The sequence below is a fragment of the Haliotis cracherodii genome, unplaced genomic scaffold, assembly GCF_022045235.1.
Source record: "Haliotis cracherodii isolate W230 unplaced genomic scaffold, xgHalCrac1.p SCAF_44, whole genome shotgun sequence".
NCBI lineage: Eukaryota > Metazoa > Mollusca > Gastropoda > Lepetellida > Haliotidae > Haliotis > Haliotis cracherodii.
Genome location: NW_027266302.1, coordinates 131354 through 143530, shown reverse-complemented (window position 1 = coordinate 143530; position 12177 = coordinate 131354). Strand labels below are relative to the sequence as shown.

The window sequence follows — 12177 nt, the reverse complement described above, 5'->3', positions numbered from 1 at the left end:
AATGGTGCCATGTTGCTGGGAGTGTCTGTCTATCTGTGACTATAGGTTGTAGGGATGTATGATACTGGTGTATCACATAGAATGGCACCATGTTGCTGGGAGTGTCTGTCTATCTGTGACTATAGGTTGTAGGGATGTATGATACTGGTGTATCATATAGAATGATGCCATGTTGCTGGGAGTGTCTGTCTAACTGTGACTATAGGTTGTAGGGATGTATGATACTGGTGTATCACATAGAATGGCGCCATGTTGCTGGGAGTGTCTGTCTAACTGTGACTATAGGTTGTAGGGATGTATGATACTGGTGTATCATATAGAATGATGCCATGTTGCTGGGAGTGTCTGTCTAACTGTGACTATAGGTTGTAGGGATGTATGATACTGGTGTATCACATAGAATGGCGCCATGTTGCTGGGAGTGTCTGTCTAACTGTGACTATAGGTTGTAGGGATGTATGATACTGGTGTATCATATAGAGTGGTGCCATGTTGCTGGGAGTGTCTGTCTATCTGTGACTATAGGTTGTAGGGATATATGATGCTGGTTTATCACATAGAATGGTGCCATGTTGCTGGGAGTGTCTGTCTATCTGTGATTATAGGTTGTAGGGATGTATGATACTGGTGTATCACATAGAATGGTGCCATGTTGCTGGGAGTGTCTGTCTATCTGTGACTATAGGTTGTAGGGATGTATGATACTGGTGTATCATATAGAATGATGCCATGTTGCTGGGAGTGTCTGTGTATCTGTGACTATAGGTTGTAGGGATGTATGATACTGGTGTATCACATGGAATGGCGCCATGTTGCTGGGAGTGTCTGTCTATCTGTGACTATAGGTTGTAAGGATGTATGATGCTGGTATATCATACAGAATGGTGCCATGTTGCTGGGAGTGTCTGGCTATCTGACTAAATTTGCTACCAATATTTAAAAGGGTCTTGATGTACCCAAAACTATTTTCATTGATAACACATAAATGTGCATTACAAGATTAGCTTTCATACAGTTTGTGATGGTCTTAACAGACAATAATGTCATGACTTGAACAATTCAGAGTTTTTAAATTAATAATGAATATTTTCTTTTCTTAACATGTTTAGCACTGATGAATCATATGATTTGTGTATTCCAGCATTTTGCCATGGCCGATGTCTCAATGGAGGAAAGTGTTTGGCACCAAATGTCTGTGAGTGTCGCCATGGATATATAGGCCCCAACTGTGAACTTGGTAAGTTCAAATTTCTGTCTTCTCTGATAGATTCATGGTTCTGCTTGAATGTGGACTACTTATCTCTTAGTAGTGTCCTAGTGGGGATTCCATGTAAGAAATGGTCCCCAGCAACCTCTTCTGTATGTAAAAGGTGACCAAATGAACCTAGTGGTCAGATTCAGTGATTTTGCTGATTTGCTCACAATATCCATCACTGGATTGTCTGGTCGAGAGTTGATTATTTACAGGCCGTCATCAAATAGCTGGAATATTGCTGCATGCAGCGTTAATCAACAAACAATTCTTAGAAATATACATGGGGAGGTATTTGAGATTCCATGGCAAAATAGGTCCAAACCCCTCCATGACTGTCAAAAGAGCCGACTAATCAGGTATTTGGTTGTAATGTGTGACCTGGCTGTTTGTATAGTGCCCCGACAATGTAGATTGTTGATCATGGACATGAAGCTGTGATATGGCTGGGGGCGGTGGGATAGCCTTGTGGTTAAAGCATTTGCTCATCTTGCTAAATGCCTGGGTTTGATTCCCCACATGTGTACAGTGTGTGAAGCCCATTTCTGGTGTCCTCTGCAGTGATATTGCTGAATATTGCTAAAAAGATGTGTAAAATCCACTCACTCACTGACTCCCAACACGTTACAAGATGGATGTGTGTTCTGTTGGCATGTATAGGATGACCTGTATCAACAAGCTGTATGGGTCCAGCAGATCTGTCTGTGGTAGCTGGGCTGACATGGAACTGGTCAGATGCCTGTAATTGAGTGCTGTAGAAGGGCTAATCAGTGTGTTCAGTCATGTGAAAGTTCATTAAGGATAATATGGCATCATGGCTGTCATGAAAGCAATAGAAACATAAAGTATGTTATTTGGATATGTTCCTCCTACAATATTGGGCAGAATCTCGTTCTTGGAGAACAGCGTGTGATTACTTGATATAGCTATGCATGTATTGATGAATCCAGGGATTACACATGGGTTATAAACATGCACCAATTGTACCATGTAATTACTGCAGAAAATGGCTTGACTGGACTAGTTTTGATCAGGTTTGTAGGTTTATTTATCATCACATATTAAATTAATTATATGTTCAAAGGGGATTTTCTAAAAAGTTGAAAGACCATTGGTGTCCACTAATATCTACAGTGACAAACACCTACAGTAACAAAATGCTTATAGTGACAAATATACCCACATTATCAAATGTCTATGGTGACTAATGCCTACAAATGGCTATAGTGACAAATGTGTAGTGACAAATGCCTACACTGACAAATGCCTATAGTGACAAATGTGTACAGTTACAAATGCCTACTGTGACAAATACCTACACTGACAAATGCCAACAGTGTCAAATGCCAACAGTGTCAAATGCCTACAGTGTCAAATGCCTACAGTGTCAAATGCCTACAGTGACAAATGCCTATAGTGACAAATGCCAACAGTGATAAATGCCTACAGTGACAAATGCCTACAGTCTCAAGACAATATTTTGTGCCCCAGTGATTGTGTGTGTAGCAGTCTGCTACCTTCAGCTGGAAGTGAACCAACCTATCAGAGACTATTGCCTTCAGTGACTTCAGATGAGAGTTCAAGGGAAGATGGTTTCAAGATGGTTTCATGCATGTACAGGGACCATATACCTGGTACATACATCTGTATCTGAATATAGACTCTGATGTAAGTGAATCAATTGCTTTTAACAAAGTCTCAGAAATATTTTGTGATCCATGAGATTCTTGTTTGACTGTGTGAGCATCATGTAAATGTTGGGATATGATACGAGGGGCGTTCAATAAATCTTACAACTTGGGCATTTGTGTTTACACGAACAATGTCAACTTGTGGCAGGTGTGACACTAGTCATAACATCAGGTTGACACGTGTCATAACAAGTTCCAGACACAACAATAAGTTACATGTGATGGCTTCATTCACCTAAGGGTGGTCACAATCATGGATTCTCTCAAACAACGCGCTGTAATAAAGTTCCTTACCAAGGAGGGATGCAAAGCAAAAGAAATCCATGATCGCATGTGTAAAGTGATGGGTATGAATGCTCCTGACTACTCCACATTTTGCCATGGTCTCTACAGTTTGAAAGGGGTAGGGAGTCCACAGACGATGACCCAAGGTCAGGCAGGCCTTCAGATGCCACCCAACCGGAAACCATTGCTGCTATAGACAGAAGAATTTTGTCTGACCAAAGAGTGAAAGTATCTGAACTTTCGAGGGAATTCCATATTACAGGTGGATTTGTTAGAACCATTATTCATGAGCATCTTGGTATGTCCAAGGTATCTGCAAGATGGGTACCTAGAAACCTCAGAGCTCAAGATCGCCAGCAGGGAACTGAAAGTTGTCGAGACCTCTATACTCTCTATACTGCTGATGGAGCTGGATTTCTTTCTTGTCTATTTGATTTGAAATGAGTGACGTAAAGCACGAGAAAGCTGCCTTCTGATTGGTCATTCCATTGGTCGGTCAAAGTTTGCGCAAGGTCGGTCTGACGTGACCCGTAATGTGATGTCCTCAGATCTTTGTTAAGCGGTAGCCAGCACTAAGATCTGATTTTAATGAGATTGGACACACACGAAGGTGGTCATCCACCCAAGCAAACATCAGTGAGTCAGTCCAGTCCATCAGGGTTAGCTGACACACTAGACCAGCCATGCAGGACACACACAAGGTGGTCATCCACCTAAGTAAACATCAGTGAGTCAGTCCAGTCCATCAGGGTTAGCTGACAACCTAGACCAGCCATGCAGGACACACACAAGGTGGTCATCCACCCAAGTAAACATCAGTGAGTCAGTCCAGTCCATCAGGGTTAGCTGACAACCTAGACCAGCCATGCAGGACACACACAAGGTGGTCATCCACCCAAGTAAACATCAGTGAGTCAGTCCAGTCCATCAGGGTTAGCTGACAACCTAGACCAGCCATGCAGGACACACACAAGTTGGTCATCCACCCAAGTAAACATCAGTGAGTCAGTCCAGTCCATCAGGGTTAGCTGACACACTAGACCAGCCATGCAGGACACATGCGGTCACCCACCCAAGTAAACATCAGTGAGTCAGTCCAGTCCATCAGGGTTAGCTGACACACTAGACCAGCCATGCAGGACACATGCGGTCACCCACCCAAGTACTCAGCATCCTTTCAGACATCATGTTTCCAAAAACTGTAGGGGCCTTCTCAGCCTCGAACTCCTACATGACTGCCTCAAGTAATGGTGAAAGTATTATCAGACATCAAGCATCCTCAGTACCACCATCCAGTGATACATTTCCAGTGACATTATATTGGCCCTAACTCATGTGTACAAAAACCATCAGAGTTAACACAGTGAAGTAGATGTATTTGGCAAGATATGTCAATGTGGTCCTGATAACATCAGGCATGTTTTATCTTTCTGCCATTTTAAATTGTCCTGTTGACAGTCAGTGCTGTGGGCATATGGTATCTGCATGAAATAAATAAAATACATATATTCAGAAGAGCCTGGATGTTCCCTTGCTACCTTGCCAAAACTTTCTGGGATGAAATTAGTTTTCATCATGTTGAATGGAATTTAGGAAAAATTGTTCTGTGATTTGGTGCCAAAAGCTTATATTATGACTTTTGAAAAATCTGACAATGAAAAACTGTTTCATGGATTGAGGAAGGTAAATGAACATTTAAAAATTGTGGTAAGAACTGTATCTAAAGACAAGGTGCAGAGAGAGTTGCTATTTGATTCATGTGTTATTGCACAAAGGTTGAATGTTGCATGGATGGGCAACAGATCTATCACCTGTCATCAAATTGTGTCAACACCATAAAGAAAAAGACTGAAATTGTTTGAGAAATACATTTTCCATTTTCAAAATGTACAAAGATGAAAATATCTCCTTGTGGAAAGCAATTATTATTAGTGAGGGAGGTTTTAGACAGTTTTAAGTAATTTTACAGCAATATCACGGCAGGGGACACCAGAAATGGGTTTCATACCATTGTACCTATGTGGGGAATTAAACCTGCCCTTTGGCATGACGAGCGAATGCTTTAACCACTAGGTTACCCCATTTCCCCCAGTTATTATTAGATAACTTTGTAAAACATGATGCTGAGAAAGGTACATGTTGCTGAATGGTGTCTGTTATGTTACAGCTGTTGGTCTTTGTAAGTTTTTTGGGGTTGGCCACTCCAATGTGGATAAAGGGCATTTTTGAGGAATTTGATGCAATTGACATCTTGAAGAGGGCTTCCATGGCCACGATTGCTACTGAGTATAGACCCTCCATGGATGAGTGTCAGGCATGGTGGCAGAGTGTAGATAGTGCTGATGGTTGACCTGGCTTACTAGTTGTGTCTTTTTATCTTGCACTCTTGGTCCAGGTTAACTTTCCCGACTGCAAACTTCGGTTTTGTGGGGAACAAATGAAATGGTAGCCCACAGTGTCTCTTGAAAGAAAGAACTAAAATCAGAACTATGTGGCCGTCATGGCTGCTGCAGTGACTCTTGCAAAAAAGCAAAAATTGAGGACAAGATGGCCAAAATGGCTGCCAGTGTCTCTTGCAAGAAACAACTGAAATAAGGATAATGTTGCCATAACAACTGCCACAGTGTCACTTGCAAACATCCGATGGCCATAATGGCTACCACAATATTCTCACAAGAAATGGGTGGCACGGGTGGCCCAGTCGTCTAAGGTGCTGCGATTCGCTGTGCAGAGTTGCGTGCCTTGGGCATGCCAGAAGCCTATGATTGTGGGTTCAAATCCTGGTTTGCCCAAATTTTGTTTCTAGGTTTGTCAGCATCATACCCATGCTCGTGGGTTTCACCGAAGTGGTAAACGTCCGAGACCTGCATCACTTCAGGCTTTCCTCCCACAGTAAAACTGACAAGCCGTGATATAACTGTAATACTGTTAAAACCGGGTTATACCCAACTCACTCACTCACAAGAAACGACTAAGATGAGGTTCATGTGACCCCAATGCCGCCCATATAAGGGTTGTACAGTGATACTGTTTGCTGCACTGGACTGATTACAACCATCACGTCCAGTTTTCAAAATTAAGTTTGTCTTAAAGTAATGCAGATGTGTTGATCATCGATCTGTTAATCTTCTAGGATGTAAAATACGATTTTTGTCCTAAAAAATGTATGTTATACTTCTGTAATCAGTTGAAGCTCATCTACTCAATGAGGATCAGGTGGTTACAGTGATGTCATATCCCAATGGCATGACTACTTGCTCATGCTATCAGCCACTGGTCTGTCTGGTCCAGAACCTCTTATTTAAAGGCAGCTTCCCGAGGCAAGGGAGTTAACTGACTATAAAAGTCCAGTTTCCACCCTTGCCGAACTTGGCTGGTATTATGGAGTTACATTTTGGCCGGACTAACGAGTCTATGCATAGTCCAATCAAAATCGCGCATCGAAATCGAAATCCGGTTCGTAAAATGTCATGCAGATTTCGGTCGATTGCAGGATTTGCAAAGCATGTGCACCGCCAACTCGTCAACAGATATTTTCCAAGTCTTTTCATGTTTTTAATCAAGGTGCCCACGTGATTTGTTGCACTTCGCTATGTAAGACCTGTTTTATCACAATATAGATCTTGATTATCTATCAGATCGTTTTGACTGGGCACCGCCATTTGGTTTGAAAATCAAATGCAAGTGATACGAGAGGTGGAATCTGATTTGTCCATATAAGAAGCTTAGAAGGGACATTACTCGTAATAACCACTGGTGGCGCTACGATCCATCCCAGGAATTCCAACCTAGTTCGGCAAGGGTGGAAACTGGACTTTTAAAGTCAGTTAACTCCCTTGTCTCGTGAAGATGGCTTTGATATGACTGGAGTATTGTTGACAAGTGGAGTAAATCAATATTCGCTAACTCATACTATTAAGTTCATAACCGTGTTTCCTGACTGTATAAGCAAGGATTATATCCTACCTAACTATTATCCCGGGGGAAGTTTTACTCTAGAGTATAGAATAGGATAGGATTAAACACACTGGTAGGGGTTCAAATTCACTTGGGAGAATCATCCTGACACTAGAGAATTTCATCCCCGGGATGAAAAAAGGGTAGGATAATATTCGCTCTTACGACTGCACAACCATCCTTATGAGTCATATCTAATAGTATCTTTATCTCAGATAATTACACAATGTATTCTTCTACTAATTATGTCTATTTACAACCTACGATATACACTATCCTTTAAAAGAAACAGTGTCTCTCTTTAATCAAATAGTTGAAACATCTCCAAACAGTAAGACCAGTAACCTTTCCCTTAATTGTGGGGTTTATAACTATGTTGTGTTTATAACTGCATGCTTTAGGGCAGGTTAAGGAATATAGACAAGGTGGGGCTGGTGCCTGTTGCCTGGAAGAATAAACCAGGTCTGGATAATGCTGCTGTTTCCATGGAAGACAATCACAAGGTCCTACAATTGTGTTTGATCCCTGGCCAGAAGTAAAGGGTGGTTTAAACAGAGTCATGCTCTGTGGTCCTTGGAGCAGTATTTGTTGGTGGGTGCTTTGCAGAGAATCTGAACTGTGCAGTTTCCTGAGACTAAACAAAGTTGTTGGAGTCCTACTTTTCTATTCACCTGTATATTGGATGTCTGTTTTAAAAGTAAAGACACTGAGGTCGACTACTGAAGAGGAGTTTAGTCTTGAAGGACAAGTGTTTCATGTCATCCACACATGCTTTTATGTGATAAATCTTGAGGTCAGCTACACAAGCGTGGGTTTAGTCTTTACTGACGAGTGTTTCATGCCATACTCACATGTATTAACGTGATAACTGTTGAGGTGGACTACACAAGAGTGGTTTAGTCTTTACTGATGAATGTTTTATTCACACATGTATTAACATGATAACTGTTGAGGTTGACTACACATGCGTGGGTTAGTCTTTACTGATGAATGTTTTATTTACACATGTATTAACATGATAACTGTTGAGGTTTGACTACACAAGAATTGGTTAGTCTTAACTGATGAATGTTTTATTCACACATGTATTAACTTGATAACTGTTGAGGTGGACTACACAAGAGTGGTTTAGTCTTTACTGATGAATGTTTTATTCTCACATGTATTAACATGATAACTGTTGAGGTTGACTACACATGCGTGGGTTAGTCTTTACTGATGAATGTTTTATTTACACATGTATTAACGCGATAACTGTTGAGGTTTGACTACACAAGAATTGGTTAGTCTTAACTGATGAATGTTTTATTCACACATGTTTTAACGTGATAACTGTTGAGGTGGACTACACAAGAGTGGTTTAGTCTTTACTGATGAATGTTTTATTCACACATGTATTAACATGATAACTGTTGAGGTTGACTACACATGCGTGGGTTAGTCTTTACTGATGAATGTTTTATTTACACATGTATTAACGTGATAACTGTTGAGGTCGACTACACAAGCGTCGGTTAGTCTTTTATTCACACATGCATTTATGTGATAACTGTTCAGGGCAAATCTTTTTGTTGACTTTTAGTTTATGAGTTTATTTATTGACATAAGAATTGATGAAAAATACTGGGAGGCATGTAACATTTTGAATCTGTTATGTTAATTTGTTTTGCTTTAAATGGGATACATGTAATCAAATGCTTCTTTTGTCAGGCATGAACATATGGAAAGCCAGGCTGAGTCGTGACTAGAGAACCAACATGAGTTCGGACTAGTAAAAGCAAAAACACCCTCTTTCCCCCTAAAACTGCTGGTTGAACAACTGATTCTGATTTGGTGTAGTAGAACCCTGACGCTTTTTGCAGTTCTCTTTTCACAGTTGTTTCCCTTATTTGACCAGGATCTGATGGTCATGGATTCAAGCCCCAGATTATGATCAGTGCGAGCACTTTATGTGTTTCTCCAAAATGGCTATTGTATGACCTGCATCACTTGGTGCGGTGCTCTTACATTCAACTTCAATTCTGTGATACCCCTGAAATACCATTCAAAGAGGCATTGAACCCTACTTACTCACTCACCCAAGTTTTTCATAAGATAAATTTTTTATGTGAAAATCTTTTTTATGCAGTCTTTTTTATTTGGCATTTTCATAGATTTGTTGAAATTTTCATTGTATAGTAAAGTGGCAAGTGTGGTCCTGCAGTAGGGTGGAACTGATGGAGGCTCAGATATCTGACTGGAGTTACTCTCACTTCTTGCACTCAGTAACCTGGCAGCCTCTAAACAAAAAGGATGTTTTGTGTTAACTATAATCAACCTTAGTCTTAGGATGATCTCATATTCAACCTGAGTGTCAAATTGCCTTAACATGTTTTAACAGATTCACAGCAGGTGCACTCTAGGGACCATCTCAAACGCAGAACCACTATTTCTTTGAAAAAAACCCCATCATGTCTATAGGATTAACAGTTCTTTTGATGTGGAGGGTTCATTTGTATAGCGAAGATACTTCAGATTTCTTTCAAAAGACCACTAGTCTTGTTTCTTCATTAACTTATTGTTCCAACATCATAAAATACCCCCAAAAGTGTGTTGTACTGGAGTCCTGGCAAAAACTATCAATACATGTATGAAACAATTTGATCTTGGTTTTCAAAAAAATGTACATCTTCCCATACAATAAATTCTTGCCTGTAGAGTCTACGTACTGTATCAGTGTATCACTGTTCAGTTTTTAACAAAGTGTGGAAGGAAGACCAAAAACTAAAAAAGTTTGAGTAGTTACAATTTGTGAATGACATTACCTTTGTAGCATTGTAATAACTTTTTATCTCATGCTGTATGTGAACAATTTGATCTTGAATACACTGAAGTTGACTGAAGCTTTATCTTTGCTCAAGTCAGAAGGAATGTGTGCATTGTCAGAACAAAATGCAAAAATTAGTGACTTGTAGTGTAATCGTGGATTTTTATAGTTGTTGTCAGAAAACAATATAGCACATGACTGACCTGTGGGTACCCGGGGCTTACTCAGGACCCTCCCAACCCCAGGAACAGCCCAAGGAGATACTATTAAACAGCATATTCTGTTCAACTCACTCATTTTAGCAGAGATTTCCTATGATTCAAGAAAGGGTTTTGTTTTATTCTATTGTGCCATCTTTATGCACAGGATAAGATTGCGTACTCACTGGTCATTGGTACGTGTTTTGACAAGGCCAAATGGCTGTCCTGAGGACACTTCAAGCAAGTCACTGAAAACCAAATTTGTATATCAATCTATAAAATAAAAGCAACAAAGCTGTTTCCATATTCATAATAAATCTCTCCTTAAAGTAAAGTCGATTGTACTATTTTGACTGTATCATGAGCATGTGTTTATGAATCACTATCAAAAAGTGATGGTACAAGGTGCTTGCCAAAAGCTGAGCAAATCCTACCCCACTGGTGGCACCCCACTGGAAATGGGCACTTGTACTGACCTACTGTCAGTACGAGTTCAAAAGTAACCGTTTTAAAGAGTTGACGAGTAATTGTTTCAAAGAGTTGTCAAGTAACTGTTTCCAAGAGTTGTCAAGTAACTGTTTCAAAGAGTTGTCAAGTAACTGTTTCAAAGAGTTGTCAAGTAACTGTTTCAAAGAGTTGTCAAGTAACTGTTTCAAAGAGTTGTCAAGTAACCGTTTTAAAGAGTTGATAAATAACTGTTTTAATAAGTTGACATTTAAATGTTTCCAAGAGTTGACAAGTAACGGTTTCAAAGAGTTGTCAAGTAACTGTTTCAAAGAGTTGTCAAGTCACTGTTATAAAGAGTTGTCAAGTATCGGTTTCAAAGAGTTGTTAAGTAACTGTTTCAAAGAGCTGTCAAGCTACTGTTTCAGAGTTGTCAAGTAACTGTTTCAAAGAGTTGTCAAGTAACTGTTGCCAAAAGTTGTCAAGTAACTGTTTCAAAGAGTTGTCAAGTAACTGTTTCAAAGAGTTGTCAAGTAACCGTTTCAAAGAGTTGATAAATAACTGTTTTAATAAGTTGACATTTAAATGTTTCAAAGAGATGTCAAGTAACTGTTTCAAAGAGTTGTCAAGTAACTGTTTCAAAGAGTTGTCAAGTAACTGTTTCAAAGAGTTGTCAAGCTACTGTTTCAAAGAGTTGACAAGTAACTGTTTCAAAGAGTCGTCAAGTAACTGTTTCAAAGAGTTGTCAAGCTACTGTTTCAAAGAGTTGACAAGTAACTGTTTCAAAGAGTTGTCAAGAAACTGTTTCAAAGAGTTGTCAAGCAACTGTTTCAAAGAGTTGTTAAGTAACTGTTTCAAAGAGTTGTCAAGCTACTGTTTCAAAGAGTTGTCAAGTAACTGTTTCAAAGAGTTGTCAAGTAACTGTTTCAAAGAGTTGTCAAGTAACTGTTCACCAAAATTAATGTAAGCAATATTGAATGAATGTTTTAATGAAATTAATAAAATAGGTTATAAACATAAGTTATACAATGTCCACCTTTTTATGATAAGACAGTGTAATTACATAATTAATTTGTGTACTTCAGTATGGATTTGAAGACTTGGTATTTCCAGTGTTAATTGTTCACAGTACTGTCTTTGTGTTGGGTAAAAAATACCATCAAGACACTTCAACCCTGTGTATAAGACGACCCCCCCTTTAAACCCCTCTAATTCTAGGTACGACAATATCACCTTATACACAGCGATTAGACTAACATTTAGTCTCTGAAATCTTATATTACACAATATCCTTCTATATTACACAATATCCTTCTTGAAAATAAAAAAATACCTATACTGATGCTGTCGAATAGAGCTAGCTTGAGCTGGCTAGACTTGCTTTTGTATGCATTTTTTTTTCATAAAATAAATATATTCCATGGTCATGGTGCAGGACTACACAGCAATATACAGTAACTGTTTCGTAAATTTGAGCACTAACTGTTTCAAAGAGTTGACAACTAAATATTTCAGAGCTGACAACTAACTGTTTCATTTCAT

The 12177-nt window shown here is 39.5% G+C and overlaps 1 protein-coding gene across 3 annotated transcripts in view; it reads left to right on the top strand.

Annotated features, from left to right (window-relative positions):
• Nucleotides 1–12177, top strand: part of LOC139441760 (protein kinase C-binding protein NELL2-like) — a 276342-nt gene that overhangs the window by 247061 nt on the left and 17104 nt on the right. For all 3 annotated transcript variants that reach the window (XM_071222539.1, XM_071222540.1, XM_071222541.1), the window contains one exon: nt 1142–1237. In XM_071222539.1, coding sequence (XP_071078640.1) covers nt 1142–1237 — 96 coding nt within the window. The remainder of the gene's footprint in view (nt 1–1141; nt 1238–12177) is intronic.